Source organism: Paralichthys olivaceus, chromosome 14 (genome assembly GCF_024713975.1).
Source record: "Paralichthys olivaceus isolate ysfri-2021 chromosome 14, ASM2471397v2, whole genome shotgun sequence".
NCBI classification, from domain to species: domain Eukaryota; kingdom Metazoa; phylum Chordata; class Actinopteri; order Pleuronectiformes; family Paralichthyidae; genus Paralichthys; species Paralichthys olivaceus.
Genome location: NC_091106.1, coordinates 11,733,251 through 11,750,639, shown reverse-complemented (window position 1 = coordinate 11,750,639; position 17,389 = coordinate 11,733,251). Strand labels below are relative to the sequence as shown.

At 39.5% G+C, this 17,389-nt stretch overlaps 1 protein-coding gene across 3 annotated transcripts in view; it reads right to left on the bottom strand.

Annotated features, from left to right (window-relative positions):
- Positions 1-17,389, bottom strand: part of eys (eyes shut homolog) — a 188,816-nt gene that overhangs the window by 73,549 nt on the left and 97,878 nt on the right. For all 3 annotated transcript variants that reach the window (XM_069538391.1, XM_020092694.2, XM_020092703.2), the window contains 3 exons: positions 8,238-8,334; positions 7,719-7,826; positions 6,220-6,365 (listed from right to left, as the gene is read on the bottom strand). In XM_069538391.1, coding sequence (XP_069394492.1) covers positions 6,220-6,365; positions 7,719-7,826; positions 8,238-8,334 — 351 coding nt within the window. The remainder of the gene's footprint in view (positions 1-6,219; positions 6,366-7,718; positions 7,827-8,237; positions 8,335-17,389) is intronic.

Below are 17,389 nucleotides of genomic sequence, written 5' to 3'. Positions count from 1 at the left end.
GCCCAGTAATGATAAATAGTAAATTTCCTAATACCTCCAACAAGGAGCAATGTTTTCACTTCGGTTTGTTTGTTGGTTTGGATATTAGTTTGTTTTTCAAGATTATTCCTGATATCGCACAGAATTATTCATGAATTTTGAAGAAAAAAAAATCTGGCATATTAAAGGAACTGATATGTAAAAGTGTGTGTAATTTGGTGCAGCTTGATTTATTTTCAGGGAACTATTGGGCCTTGGCTGGGGTATTGGCTCTAGTGTGAATTTTATTATTCTAAATTATATATACTGAAAAACTATACCTAACATGAAAATGAATTGCCATCTCAGGGTAGATTAACAATGTTGCAAAACTTCTATTACACGAACAACATGATAAAGTAATAATGTGCAAAAACAACCTGTAACTTCAGCAGTCAAACAGTGTCTCTCCCTGCATCAGTGAGCAAACTGTCCACATAAAGACGCCTCACCAGCATGACATGTTTTCCCTCTCTAGTCATTTTAGTAACCTTTGACATAAAGTGATCACAGACCGGCAGGGATGGTAAACTGGAGAGCGCTGTAAGTAACCTCCTTTTGTATTATTGTTCTGATACTTATAAAATATTCTTTGATGCTTTTAATGAAAATGGTTTGCTGTGACACACGATTCATTAACTTTAATTTCCAGCTTCTATATAGTAAATTGGTTAAACAAAGAAGAAAGCAGAACTGTCCCTTCCTACAGAATTATATTAAACCTTAAATCAGAGTTATTTGAATGTGAGTGATGACAGCAGGACTGATTACTATGAACAGTTTGTGGTACATAGTATGTACATGTCATATATAAATATACACACATCTCAAAAGAAAATCAACTAGGATGAAACTAACAGTGCATACCTTCACTTTCTGTCTCCTTATGAAACCACATTTCATTTCACTTAATCCAGATTTTTAATTGAACATGCAGACTAATACATATAAGTCCCCACACATTTCTTATTTTTCATCTAGATCCATGACTTATCGCCCAAGAAATTAAAACAACTCTTTAGAAACGCCCTATCTCACAGTGGAAAAGAAAGTGGAATTGGAATTTCTCACTATTACCTAAATTAAAGAGCTCTATTGATTAGTTGATTATTCAATAATTCGATCAACAGACAAAAAGGAGAGGATTTACATGTGTGGTTTACTAATATTGAAAAAGTTCCCAAGGCACAATCCTCTATGGAACAGTTTCCTGGATACTTTGAAATACCAGTTACCAATCACCAGTATTTCTTTATTAAAAAGTAGTAGTCCAATGAAAACTGTTCACGGTGATTCTGAGGATTTTTCCTTTTCAACAAAACAGACATTGTCTCTCGGATTTTTTGATTTGTCTTTTACTGCTGTGAGCACAACAAACTAAAATTCACTCACCGTCAGTCTGCTGGGAAACAAAAGGACATCTCAATAAAACCAAAGCTATCGATGCAACACTAAAACTGAGAGTGTAAACTATATAATCTGGATGAATCACCTCCTTATCTACACCTCAAATGTATTTAACTGAAATAGTTCTTTATTATAAATAACAAGCTGGAGAAAGGAATTGAAAAACTGGGCATGCTGCACCATAGCTGGACTCCGAGAGGATTCATGTGAAGTGCAGAGCTGAACTCACATTGAAAAGTGTGTCATGTTCTGTAAGAGCTGTGTATCCTCACAGCTGCGACTACACAGGACCACGTCTATGAAGTATGAAGACACAATCCTACTTATACTAAATGTACTGTGGAAAATGTGCTGACTCAAAAGGAACACATGAATTATCCTCAAAACAACTCGCATATAACTCCACTGTCCATCGGACGCACTTAAGAAAAAGAGTCACTGAGTGTAGGTCAGCTTTATTCCCAGAGCTGAGGCTTTTCATTATTAATGCAGACCTCACGAAAAATAGGAACGAGATCACAGAAGAAAGAGAGGGGAGGGGAGAGTTCACCAGACAACACAAACTGTCAGAATTAGACTTGTACTGCCAACAAATCTGAACACAAGTCAGAAAACCACACTGATAATGTTTGTGTAGCAGGTATTGCTTCAGAGAGATCAACAGCGGTGTTTGTGGAGGAATTAAAAATAAATGAATCTGCGGTGGCTCATTCTACAACCAAGCATTTTTTTGTTTGCCATGTTATTTTTCATTTTTGTGGTAAAAAGATTATTTCGTAAAACTCTGTTTGAGACGTCCAAGAGATGAAGAATTATATCTGACCTGTCGTTAATCATTTGGTTAGCGTTTTATCTGTGGACTGAGACAGATGTAAGGAAGCACTGTGACAACGGGAGCAGGGATTTATTTATTGCCTCCTGTGTTTTATCATGAAAGTAAATAAATAAAGTGTCTTTCAGCACGCACGGAATCTATCATGTTCTCTCATTACAGACTGTAAAACGATTCCTTTCTTGTCCCAAACTGATAACTTGTTTCATTTAGTCAAAGGACAAAGAGACTGGAAAACTCTGCATAGGTGACAAAAACATGTTTGAGCCCAAAAATAACAAAAGGGCTGCAGCAGAAACTGAACTATGAATAATGTAGTAGAGGAGTGCGATGAGGGAAATGAGACGAAACGTTTAAAATGGTGAGAGAAAAATCTCTTCTGTCGTTGAAGACATATTACTATGACACATGTTTCACATTATTCATTAATTTAATTCAGAATATATTACTTTAGGTACTGGGCTGATATTTAAGGTGAACTTTGATATAACAAAAGACGAAAGTGACACACACATTTCTAAAAAGGTCTGGGATCAGCTAAAGAAACTAATATTTACTAGAATAAACACTAGTTAATTCAACAACACTACAGAGTGTCTTAATTTAACACTGCAAATGACACACTGACAAACACAAATTATAAAAGATTTTAAGAATCAAGTCGTGATATTACCATAATAAAGTTTATATAATGAGAATCAATATTTAGGCTGTGTGTCTTATTTAGTTATATTTCAGTATACGTTTCACAAATACCTTAATACTTCATCTTTCAGTTCTTTGGTACCACCTTTTCATTATTATAAGGACTTTGAAGAAGATTGTGCAAGAAAGTATGTCTATTCAAGAACCACACAGACCTGGAGGTAATAGTTATGTGACATCTGTGTGATATTCATGCAGAGAGCTTTTATACTTTCTCAGGATATTGTGAGATTGTTTCAAGATTCTTATAAATGTATGACTTTTTTTCCTTGTCAATTAAAATCATGACTTAAATAAAATGACAAGAATTATCTTTTTTTAATATGGCCCTTATGTCAATTGTACCGCTTCAAGTGATTTGATTAATTAATAGAATGTATTATTAAATGTTAGCACAGAAGGTACATGTTACTCTTTTCACATTAACTGTAAAATACATATATATATAAAGTAAAAGATCTCTGCCGAGCCTCAGTGGCAAATAACTTTGATTTTATTTATCAAGTTCAAGCAGCGAAAAGCCTGGATTCACTGAAGCCTGAACATCATCATCTAACAATGTGCTGACTGAGGAGACTCGGGACAATGTGCTGATTGCACTGTACTATCACTCAAGGGAACGTGCTCCTTAATGATGGGTGAAGAAGAGAAAACAGAAGGTGACGAACAGTGTGCTTAAACTGTGATTTATAAAAAGAGGATGAGCCATTAATCATGTCACTGCAATGACTTCTGACCTCAGTATAGAACACGGGGCCTGTGTGTATGGTTAAATAATACACTATTGGGATTGCGGAGCCTTCTAAACCTTAAATAATGATAAAACGGTCGAGATCTCAGCAGCTGCCAAGACTGTCTCACTGAATAGATGTAAAACTCAATGAGACATGTTGAGAACAAAGTGACACTCAATATGAAAATAAAGCATAATAACACATGATTAAGTTAGAGCCATAACTTAACACTGTTATTGCCTCTGCCAAGGAGGTATTGTTTTTACCCGTCTGTTTACGTGATTGTTTGTTAGCGGGATTTCTCACAAAACCGCACGGCTGATTACCACGAAAGTTGGTGGAGGGGTGTGGAATGGGTCTGGGAAGAACTCATTCAATTCATTGGTGCAGATCAGCATCAGGAGGCGGATCCACACACTTTTTGTCACTCTTCTTCAACATTATCAGATTTTTCAAAATGTTGATGACAAACATTTGGCATAATAGGGGAACTGATATCTATGAGTGTGTGTAATTTGGTGCAACTTGATTGGATAAAAAAAAGGACTGTTGGGCCTTGGTGGTGGTATGTTTGTTTGTTTGTCAGCAGGATTATGCAAAAAAAATTGATTTGTTGCAAGAACGGGACCAGGGAAAAGAAATTGTATTAGGATTTTACTCAGTGCTGTTCTAGTTTGTCTCTCGGTTGGTTGGTTTATTTGTTTGTGTTGTCGGGAGGATTACAAAAAAACCTCTGGAACATATTCCCATGGAACTTGGTGGAAGGAAGGGACTTGGGACCAGTAAGAACTGGATCTGGACAAAGGGGTGGGTGCAGGAATCTTTTATCCCTTTCTATAAAAATGTAAGATAGGGCATTCACAATAATAACACAATAATTCATGGACCTTGGTGAAAAAAACAGTCATGTATAGGGAACAGATTTTTATGAGTGTGTGCAATTTGGTGCAGATCCAAACTAAATTCCAGATCTAGTTCATTTGAATCTGGTTTCATCAGAGCCATTCTAGTTCAAGAAGTAAAGAGTATTGAGACCCGACATCCCAGAAAATTAAAAAGCACTTCAAGATAAAAAGGTTTAAATATTTAATCTACCACTTTCTTTTTAGAAAGTGCATCACAAAGGTAAACAATTATGATAAAAGCTGTTAGAAATCTGACTAAAACAATTTTCTGGATTCGTGCTTCAATTATGCTCAAACATGTCGTATGTATTAAACATTCTCCATTAGTTCTGAAAAGAGGTGGTAATAGTCAGAGCCTTTAGACGACTTCTACAAGAACACCGGCTGAAAGCAGGAGATTTAATAAAAGAGAAGAAAATACGGATGCACTCAGTGACTCATTTAACAAATAGACACTAAAACAATTCAATAAGGGCAGGGATGCAGGTGGGAATGAAGTGTCACCATAGCTTAATCACAGTGTAGAAGTAGCACCACACTCGTTTGTTAGGGGGCAACTTCAAGTGTTACAGTCATAATGAAGTTTGGCATTAGATATGCAAGAAAAACACACCTGCTGATATTCCTGATGGCTGGAGCAAATAATATGATAATACCGTCAAGTGAAAAATATTTCAGTGATGAAAGGGAAGCCACATCATAGCATCAAAGCTGGATAACATTTCAATCAATTCCAATCGGGCTGCACATGCATGATGTATCACATCAGGACAGCAAATTTACTCTATGACTGGAACAGAAATAAGTTACAGCACGAAGCCGCTTGTGCTCTCGTGCAAAGTTGAGCTGCTGCTACAAGAGTAACCCGAGCAAATATTTCGTATGAGTTCTACTGGGTTTGAGCCGATCCCGACTGTATCCTCTGGCCACTCGCTCTCTTGGGGAGCCCTGTTTCCTCAGATGAGCTTAGAGCAACAGAAAAAGTAATGACTTGTACTATGCTGTGCGTAGGCCTAATAATAAAAGCTGCTTCTGTGGGAATTGGGCCATGCGTGTCAGGTTCTGCTCTCCAGAGAAGCAATACCTCAGAGATTTCCCCCCTCTCAACTGGGGAAGGATAAATTGATGATACAGTGTGGAAGACAAATGAAATTAATCTTCCCGGTAGCTGACAGGAATCGGCTTTACACACACACACACACACACACACACACACACACACACTATAAAATACCTCAATATCCTTCTGGGTGGAAAATAAGACAAATGGATTGAAGTGAAACAACAATAGCAACGTGAGACTAAAGAGACTGGTGAAATGAAATAAAGGCGACTAACAGACACTGAGAAGTTTTCATCAGATAAAACGGGTGACGTTAAATTTATCTCTTGTTAGCTTTACTCTAAAGCAGCCACTGTATCTCTCGGAGGCAGGCGGGCTAATTAAAAGCCAGCATTGTGAAGCAGTTTATTTATTCTTTTTTTTTACAACTAAAGCCAGATCTGTGTCACAGTCGCCTCGATAACGCGCGGCCGCAGCAGTCATGATAAGCTTTTGAGACCCTCATATTGATCTTCATGTCACCTAAGGAAAAAAAAAAAAAAAAGGAAGAGCTACCTGAGTATCCAGGGCGACAGACACACTTGAAGCCGCCGGGTGTGTTGATACAGATGCCCTCGTGTAGGCAAGGTGAAACTTCACACTCGTTCACATCCAGGTCACACAGCGTTCCGAAATAACCAGGAGGGCAAATGCAGCGGAATCTGAGGAGGAGGCGATAACACTCGATCAATGAGAAATCAATTATTAAGAAAAAAAAAATCACAGTTCTTCAGACGCTTACTGTATCATTCTTATTTATTGTAAAAGCTCCACAGGAAATAACCCAGTATGTGTGTGTGTGCTAAATAAAACTACTGTGCAGACTGAGACTCGTTTTTCATTCTCAAAATCTCCACGCAGAAATTGCGGACATTATGACAGCACTTAACTTTCCCAGTGTGTAACCAAATTTGAATTACATTTGATGACTTGTTACCAAAGGAAGGAGCCGATAATCTGCACCGTACATTCAATTCAAATCCCTCTCCGCAGCCATCAGTGGCTCTAATATCTCCGAGCTCACTCCTCAGGTATTGGGTATGAGGCTGTTATTGTATTTTCTAGATGAGATAATTGGAAAACATGCAATTAGATACCTCTGCATGAAATATAAACTCAATCGAGTTTTTATGAACGGTAAACCAGTTAAACTTAATCAAGTTTCAGCAATGGGTTAAACTGAAGTGTTATTGTCACACTGCAGACTTTAAACTCTGGACTTCTCTGAGACAACGTTATCGCAACACATTTTTATTATTGCAGTCTGTTACAGTCAAGTTGGACAGAAGCAGTTTAGTTCCATATATAAAAGCCTGTGCTGTGTATACATAGATGGGAAGAGACTGACCCTTGCAGAGCTGAACTCACTGCATCTTAATGCAAAGGCTGGGTTAACATAAGACACAGCATGGGCTGGGTGAGAACCCTGCACAGTCTGATTCACCACCGCCGCCGCACAGATGGACTCGCTCGGCTTGTCGGGTCAGGGAGACGGCGGCGCGGATAGAGCTCGTGGTGGGCAGCGGGGTTAAAGCACACCTGATGTGAACTCCCTGGACTGTGCAATCAGAGGCGCGCTCTGAGCCGGGCCAGGTCACATGGGAGCGAAATCATGACGGGAGACAAACTGGAGACAAAACATTTAGGACTCAAATTGGCCCTGGGACTTCTCTACCCATCTGTCCGACTAAGCCCGGAAGCCCCAGGGCTCCCATTAAGCACAGCAGAGAAAGGCACCAGTGGAGTAAAGCCCAATCTAGATACATGATGTGTTCCTGCTGAATTCACTCTCTGTCTTTTAGAATAGCAGCTTATCTGTGTCAAGGATGAAGACAGGCTTGTTATATAAACTGGAGCAATCTGAAGGGGAATGTCTCGACGTCGCGTGTTTTCTTTGCAATTGACTTTGATAACAAAGCGGAGGAAATTCATTCTGCAAGGCCTTTATTGATATATTTAAATTGTAAGAAAGCAGACGACGGGTTAAAGCGTGAAGTCACAGCTAGTCTACTCACTTGTTCACGAGGTCTTGACAAATGCCGGTGTTTCTGCAGGGGCTGGAGGTGCATTCATTGACGTCTTCTTCACAGCGAAGGCCAGAAAATCCCATCTTACACTCACAGCTGGAACAGAAAAATCATTAATATTGATATTTTGTCTCGGATGGAAAATGGAAGATCTATTTGTTTCCCACTTGCACATGCACAGAGTGAAAATAATCAATGGGAATTTAATGATATTAATTACACATCATAATTAGTCTGATTGCACATGTAGCACAGCAACACAGATTTGGATTTTGACAGTTTTACTAAACACAGAAAAGCAATGAGTGTTTTGTTTTTTTATTTCAAACTGAAATGTTACATCATTATATCTAGTAAATAACAAGGAGAACAATTACATTAGCTCAGGGACCTCTACTGTAAAAATAACAAACAAAGGTTTCTTGTATTGACGCAGCATCACTACAAAACCTGACAATCGCCTGCCTCACCGGAAATGAAAAGCTGGTTATGGACACCACTCTTTACCTATAGCTGTTGACCTGGTCCACACAGTCGCCGTGGTTTTGGCATGGATTGGAGCCGCACTCATTGGTGTCAATTTCACACCAACTTCCTTCAAATCCTGAAAGATAGATGAGATGGTCATGGATCAGCGAGCCCCACTTCACCCTGAAAACGTCAGGACCGATGATAACAAAGGCCCCAGTGAATGCCATTTTAATGGAACTAGTAGCCCCTGTAGCATATCTCATCTTCCAGCTCTCGGCACTCACTGTTTCCCCTCTGAGAGTGTGTAAGTCTAATAATACTTTAGAGCCGCAGACAGATTGGTCTGAGGGTTAGTGGTTTGGGGTTTGGGATGTGTACGTCTGTGTGCCACCGTGCATATGTGCATCAGTGTGTGTGTGTGTGTGCGTGTGTGTCTGTGTGCGGGGGAGAGAAACCGAGCGAGCAGGGGGACATCTTGTTAAGTTAGGGTAAGAGGGAGAGGCTAAGCCCAAGAGCTCTTTTGCTCTTGTTCATTAGGGGGTTGAGGGGCACGATGGCTAAGCAGATCAGCATGGATGTTTTGTTGTACTTGTGAAGACAGCCTGGGAGCCTGAAATGTTCTGCCTGCTGGAGGTTTTCCCCCCGGTGCTCGGGTCTGGGTCCACAAGACGTTTTTCAGCTCAGCAAATCAAACTGCAAGGCGAGTTTTATGAGGTAAAAGGAATTCAACAAAGGGAGCCCTCATGTCTCACACATAATGGAGAATTAAAGAGTTTATATGCAACTGAAAACCCGACTTCGAAATGTTATCACTTCTTAAATGTCACCATTCAAATATATTTAAATAATTGTATACTACTGAATTTACAGCAGGGAAATATTTCACCTGGAAACTGAATCCTCCTGACTTTTTATTTTCTACTGTGAAATTATAATTGATGTCATATATAAAGAGGGTGCTGTACTGGACTATGTTATTGAGAGATGTGCATTTTACATGGGGGAAGAATATAATTACATACATTCACACATACGTGCAGTAAATCACTCAATATGACTCATAGTTAACATTTCATTATCAGGACAAATTCAGGCAAACTAGACTTTATGCCAGAGCTGCTGTATTGGTTTGGATTGTATTGGACAGCTCAACCTAATGAAAAGCTCATTGAGCATTTGTGGTCTGACTGCTCCTCTTTTCTCATTATCTATTATTTTAAATAATACATTTAAAGATGTGCCACATTTTAAATCAAATATTAAAAATCAATAAGATCTGAACAAATATTAATCCAGATGCTGAAACAGGTCAAATTCAGACATTGAAAAGGAAGATGTCACATTCAGATCTAAAAATTCCAGGATATCAAAAATAAGCAAAGCAGCTTAATGATTCCTTGTGGTCATCACTTCCCTGCATACTATTGATTCATAGCATTTTGTGACTCTGTGTCCCTGCACCTGTAGTGATATGAGCAATGACACAGAGATATAATTTCGTGAGCTATTCTGCTATCAAAACTCCTTAAACACCCTGAGCTGAAACTTCTAAATACGACCATAAGCTGAACAAGTATAAAAGATTTTAATAAAACTAGTTTATAATAAGTATTAGTGCTGTAATGGTTTCCCTGTCTCATTATGCTTCGCCTGCTGCTTCAAGTTAAAGTTACATTTGTAATCTAATGGTTTTTTTAAGAAATCATTGTCAGCTGAGAAAAGAAAAAAATTTGATTTAAAAATCACTTTTGAAAGACATACCGGTATATAGTTTAATGTGAAACCTTAGGAAATGGTTAAACATGGGTATTTTATATTACACTATATATTTCAAGGAGACATGGAAACATTCACATATAAACCGCTGATTACTATGTGATTCATATCTGGATTGGTTGTTTTAGGGTCACCACAGCTTTCTTTGGGGTCTCTGTACCATTTGTACTGATACCATGTATCAGTCCACACTATATAATGCACCGTAATGGCAACAATTTTTGTCATTGCAGCTCTTTTGAAATCTACAGTAAACACCAGTTGGCAGAAAATTGCACCGATCATAAATTACTGTGTTCAGATGGGTCCCATCATTGGAAGGCCAGTATTTGTAGTTTGCTCTCGAGAGCTGTTGATTGTATATATTGTTGAATAGGGAATTGCTTGACCACTGGGCGGGGCTTTCTGAGCAGTTCTCATTGTGCATTCTTAACAATCTGAACGCCCCAAACTGTAAATCATCATGTTTAAAAGGAAGACAGACACATTTCCAACACAACTGGAGTGATGCTTCAGCGACACTGACGCAGCTCTGTGCATCCTGGGACGTACGAATGAGAGGGAATCCATGGGACCACAGAGCATCTGGTGAATTATGGGACAGCACAGCTTTCACAAGCTGCTCTGTCAGTCAAAGCAATGGTGGGGCACCTCAGGGACTATTTCGAATGTTGCCACAACGTAATGCATCTTCTGCCACTAAGCAGTGACTGGAGGCATCTCTTTGACAGAGTACAGAGAGGGAAACCAAAGGCACGTGCTCACGTAGACGTTCCATCATCTGGCTGCAGCTCCAGCGTGTGATCACTGCTCCTGCCAGGTAACGCCTCAGAGGAGAAGAAATTGTGGGTAATCCCCAGTGGATTGTGGACTTTGATGGACGTTTCAATTGAAACATGAGTGACGTCTTCATTTCAACAGTGTGAATTTAGTTTGGACTGTAACATATGTGACTAGACTAGATAGTCTTCTTATCAAAGTTGCTGTCAGTCTGATGTTAACAATTTCTCAGAGAGGGGTCGTTTAAAATTACATTACCCGCTGTTTGTGCAATATAGACGGATTATGGTATTTGGCTGTGTATGTCATCTGTGTGCTTGTCATACATCACATGAAATGTCAGATATCGCCGATCGCTAAATCTGTGCATGATTTTCATGCTGAAACCTAAATGCATCATCATTTCATGTTTTCCTTCAGATGAACTGTGATGAGCTGTGATTCTCCATGTTTACATGAACTTAAACTGCTGAGCCTCTACATCAATCAGTGTAATATTTGAAGTCATGCAGAACAGTGAACAAAAGCCATGTCTCTCAAGAGTCATCAAACTTGGTCAATCTGCATTTAATACCATTTATCCTTCGAGACATAACCAAACTACTGATATAATGTTTGATGATAGAGTAAAAACGCTGTAAAAACAGTATTATCATGGTTGTACAACATTAAGCAGAGAAATTTGAGATCCTCAGTGAGCACAACTAAGTTCCTGAGAGAGATACGCAGGACTCACACGTGTTGGGGGCATCAACGGAAACTCTCCTCATTGATTTTGAATGGAATTGAATCGCATTGCTCAACTTTTCATGTGGCAAGACAAACCCTCAATGCGTAAGACGGAACGGAGACAGCTGGTGAACCTGGTGTATGTTCATCTGGTTGTGGGTTGTATTTTCTGTGTTCTTGTGTTTATAGCTAGAAAGGCACATTATGGATGCCGGCTATGTTGTTTGTCCTCAGCATGAAATTTAGATTATTGCTTTTTACTTTGAACTCCTCTTGATCTTTTATCTCAGACCTGGCATTTAACTAACTTCATATTTTCATCCAATATAAAAACTCTGTGTGTCTTCAATGTCTACATCAACTGAAAATAAACCATTAACGGAGAAACCAAGAGGGTTTTCATATCTGTAATGGCCTTGTTTGGCATGTCAGCAAAAACATGTATGCTGCTGTCTCTGTCTGGCTGAGCAAGAACTTCCACTTAATACACAAGAAATTATTGACTTACATTACAGCGCTCTATGAGTTTGCCTTGTGCCAACACTGAGGCAGCTTGCATTTGCACAGAAAGCAAAAAAGGGCGACCACACTAATCCATCACTGAGACGATCTGATGGAAGCATTGCTGTACATCCTCATTTGCTATTGAGACCTCATTACATGATACACATGGTGACTATTCATTATGCAGCAACCACAATGGAAAGAAAACTGAAGTTTTGTGAAGAACTGTGTAATTACAGCTGTCAGTTGCCAAAGAAAAAGCACAGACTCCACAGGCAGAGACGTCACAAGTCCTGAGCAACAAATCACCAACTCTGAGCAAATCAAAAGAAATATGGACGGACAATGAAAGAACACACTGGGGGCCATATTCGTCATCAGAGCAGTGTTCCTCACAATCAGGAACACAGCATGCTTTTGAGTCCTGGGTTGTGGAGTAAGTGGGGTAAGAATTCAAATCTCCCTGCCTGTAAACACCAGCGTGTGCAGCCTCTTTACCCCACTGTTACACACCTGGACCACCTCTTCAGTGATGCTAATGAAGCCACAAAATGATTAAACACCGGCTTTCTTAAAAATGTGTTTACTGTACAGCTGTTGCAGTGCGAGGGCCTATTTTTAAACACTACGTATAAATGAAGCCACTAACCTGCTCCTCGAGGTGTGCAAGTACTTAACCACAGCTCCTCTCTGGCTCAGACAATACTCCCTGAATAAGCAAGATGTTTTTGTTTTTTGTGTTCCCCGTTTCAGTCATCTTAAGCTCTTTTGTTAGATCATTTAGAAAAGGCAAACTGTTGCTCCTTTGTCAACAGTCGTGAGTGACAACACCGAGCAATTGCAGCTGTTGTTTCATACCCTGCTTTTGGATATTTCTGTGACACACAACTACAGACATTTACAGGTTGTCTACTTGTTACACACAATATAAAGTCAGACATCTGCTGAATGTTCAGAAGTGATACAACATGTGGAAGATGACAGTATTACACAGCACTAATTGTACAAACCTGACTGTGCTGTGAACGTTAAAGCTCCCTTTAGTATTATTTCTTAAAAATGATCTCAGACAAGGTAGATTTCTGCAAGTTTTGATTGGCTGGTTGATTGTGTTTGAGCCATGACATTTTCCCTTCGTTTTTATAACACGACTTTAGTTTATCAAAATATCTCCATCCACACGAGAACAAGCATGCTGGGCCGACAGGTGGCGAAGAAGTCTACATCAACTACACATGCTGTTTGAGTCGATGATCGATCACTGGGTCTCTACGGAAGCTTTGCCAACAGCGCTGATCAGTGATGGAAAATAATTATAAAAGAAAAAGAGTAAAGAGCCTAAGTTACTAATCTATGGCAATGGATTTTAAGGCATAAGTGAAGACATCCTCATAAAATAGACACTCTGTCTCCATGTGTCCTCTAACATCTGAAACTAACCCTTTACCTTTGGGTATTACAAATGAAATGGATTCTGTCAGCATTGTGGCCAGTCTCCACATATTTACACATCCACCATTTGGGTATTTCTACCTGCAGTGAAGCGTTCAGGGGTTAAACACCAATATGTTAGAAGCTACTGATGACTGAGCATTTTATTAAGGTAGAAACTCTGATACCACTGTGAGCCCATTGATGTCTCTTTTTGTTTTGCTTTCTTTTTTGATGCAGCTGTTTGGGCTAAACCAGAGCCTCGAAGCAAAAATGGGGGAAAAAAACAAAAAAAAAACACCCTTTGCCCTCGACAACGGAATGTCAGAGGCATGCTGAGATCTTTGCTCACCGAAGGGGCAAAGTCTCATACTGAGACTGAACACCTGCTACATTTTAATATCTTTTAGCCTCGATGTGCCTCAATTTTAATGTTTTAGCTTAGATAAGAGGGACCATATTTTACACCAACGAAAAGCAGCTTAAAGTGCAAATGTCTGTCCAGTGTCCACGGTGCTATCAAATAATGATAGCATTTGCTCTCATCCAAGCGCTCGTGGGCGTGTGAGTCTTAAAAACGTGTGGTCAGGAGCATTGCTGGAGTTTCGTCATCTTGAAGCAGCGGAACGCAATCGTCCAACAAAAACCTGGTGTGTAGTTAGGAGCATTGTATTTAACTGCTACGGGTACATGATCAAGATAGTGAAATCTTGCAACACAGCCGGGTGCACAATTCTTCTTGTTACACACACAGATGGTGTACTTCACTTGGATTTGAACACACCCTTAATGCATATGCTTCATGCGCCTTAGACCACGCGCTTAGATCGTGAACATAGAGCCCAAGTTCTCTAAATGGAGCTGTGATTGACATGGTTTGCATGCAAATCAAAAGCGCTTTAGTTGGTTTATTTCTGACATTTAAAATAAAAGTTCAACTTGCCTTTCGCTAAGTTAGACCAGAATATTATTTTAGACCATCACGACTCAGAACTTTTACTTGTTGAAAAGGGATCAGGGATAGATTGCCATTCCAGACCATACCTGACACTAGAATGGCACTCAGAGAGCATACCTCTGCCAAGTTTCAATAGACCCCTTGAATTCAATCAAGCTGTTTTTTTTTTTTTCTGGGAGTCAGAATCCATTTCACTGGGAAAACTGTAAATCTCAAAGCATGCAATGTTAAAGTAAAAAAATCTGATCCGCCCACTTATCTGCAACCACATTCAAATTTAATAGGTTCTTGCCAAACCCATACCACATCCTTCCACTAAGTTGCATGGTAATCTGTCCAGTAGATATAGATGTAGAAATATTGCTTTCAAACCAAATAACAGACAATGAAAGGGAATGAAATGAGGTACCCAAGTCCTAGTTCACGCAATAATTTAAAAAAGAAATCACAAAATAAAACAGTGTTAAGATGACTATTTAAATATAAAGTATAAAGTGAGCACAGTGTAACAATATGAAATGTAAAAATCTAAAAGACCAAATGGGCCAAAGGTTGCAGCGATGTCTAGGTATGAAACAAATATCCTCGCCACCTTAATCAACAGCAGCAAAGTGTTAAGTGAGATTGCAGAAGTGTTTGTGTCAAATGGCAGCACGGACCTGATGTGGGGGGATGTTAATAATAACAGCAGCAGTGTTGTGTGAGACGCAGGATTTTTCAGTCTCTCAGCATCTGGGAAGAAGCTGTTCCACAGCCTGGTGCTCCTCGCCTTGATGCTGCGCAGCCTCCTGCCCGATGGGAGGGGAGCTAACAGTTCGTAAGCGGGGTGGCTAGAGTCCCTCATGACGCAAGACGCCCTTTTACTGCCCCTGCTGTTGTAAATGTCACTGATGGTGGGTTGGCTGTTGTCAGTGATTCACTGTGCAGCCCTCACAATCTGCTGCAGTGCCTGTCTATCTGCAGCAGAGCAGTAACCGTAGGTCGTGGTGACTCAAGAAGCGAGGATCCTCTCGGCCACACACCTCTGGAAGGAAATGATGACTGAGGTGTCAAGAGCTGCACAGCTCAGCCTCCTAAAGAAGTAGAGGCGTTGCTGGGCTTTCTTCAACATAAATGCTGGCTTTGTTGATGCCCTAGGTAAAGTTATCAGAGATGTGCACTCCCATGTATTCAAAATAAGAGACCATCTCAACCGCTGCTCCCTCCATGTGGCGGGGAGAAGTAGTGGTCCATGGTCATCTTCTTTGTCTCCTTTACATTTGCACCAGGCCTCCACTTATTCAACCTCCTGCCTGCACACGGACACTTTGCTGTGAGTCCAGCCAATGCTGCGTCTTCTGTGAACTGGGGGGAGGATGAGATGTTGTGGATTCTAATTGGGCCCATTAGTTAACAAGTCCAATACCCAGTTGCACAAAAATGACCTCGGTTGAAGCACTGTTTGTCTGTCCGGGTTTACAGGATGACAGCATTAATTCACTCTTGGTAACACAGATCTCCATGCTCTGCAGAAGAAATGTTCATTCTTTTATAGAGCTTGAACTCCATACATATCAGGAAGGAGTTTCTGTAGATTTGGCACAAATGTAAATTTTTGATGAACTGTTTAGATTTAGTTGGAGGGAATCTGACATCACATCTTGTATTCAGTGATGAACTGATGAGCATTTGGAGGTCAAAGGTCAGAGGTGGTACTGTGACCTAACAAACATGTTTTTGGCCATAAGTCAATAATAATGGTAAATTACATAGATTTATTAAATTCCTCTATAGTTTATCGGAAGTTTTTGTTTATAAAATAAGTTTTGTAAATTTCTTAATCTATTGAGTTAGAAAAAGGATCAGCTGGAACTTAAAGTGATAATCAACCAAAATGAACTTGAAATGAAAAATTATCTAAATATACATATTTAATAATAAATTAAAACCCAAATTAATATCCGAGTAAACACTGAGTAAAAACTGGCTTTTAATGACAAATATTAAAATTCAACGTCCTCAGCGCTCACTCCCTTAACTAACAGTAAAAGACAAAGTTGAATTGCTGGCACAGTTTCAATTCTTCTTTAAATGGTGATAATTTACGTTCCTAAAGCCTAACAAATTGTAATGGCTATTTATGCCAAAGAATATAAGTTGACGTTTTTACAGTGTGGTCAGTGACCGCCTCTCTTTCATGGACCATTATTCTGTGAGAGAGATAACTTTGATCACAGGAATTGTACTGTGGGGAGAAATAGTGATTAAAGAGGCTTAGTGACACAGTATATTGGCTTAGTTACATTAACCCCAAGTAATTTATCAAATACAATACATGTTATATACCATATTATTACTAGTCTGTTAAATGTCACCTCTATATTCTATGTGCTTCGGCCACAGTATTTAAACCAGGATACTTCTTAAGGAGATTGTTAATCTTAGTCCGACACTCAACTCTAAAAAACATTATTGTTACTAAAATGATAGAATTATAATACACCATAATAAAGCAAGGCAGTAAGTGTGTTTTGCATGAACAAATATATATATATATAGAAATAAGTTCATTTGACTGGTACTATGTAATTATTGGTTTAGATCCAAAGGCAGAGGACATTGTGTCATATATCACTAAACTAGAAAAGAAAAGGGTCAGTGGTATTCACATACATCTGCCAGGGCATCTGGTTTATAAATCGTGATACAGTACGAAAAGTCATATTTCTTCTTCCTCCATTAAAAAGAGAATAATCACTTATGCGGTCAGGCTTTCCCCAACACATCTCTGGCAACGAGTATCCTCAACACATCTTTTTCAATATCATATTAGGTGTGTGTCGGCTCTCTTGTTGGCACGGCTTCACAGCAGCTCATTAACCAACTGTTTGGTAGGACACAATCTCAATCTTGTGGAAGGTGAAGGCTCGTGTAGCATGCCATGCAAATAAAGGGGTTTGTTCTCCATCTGGCCAGCAACACCTCTGGGGATATTCTGAGCCATGGAGACCAAATGGCTTTTGCATGTGAA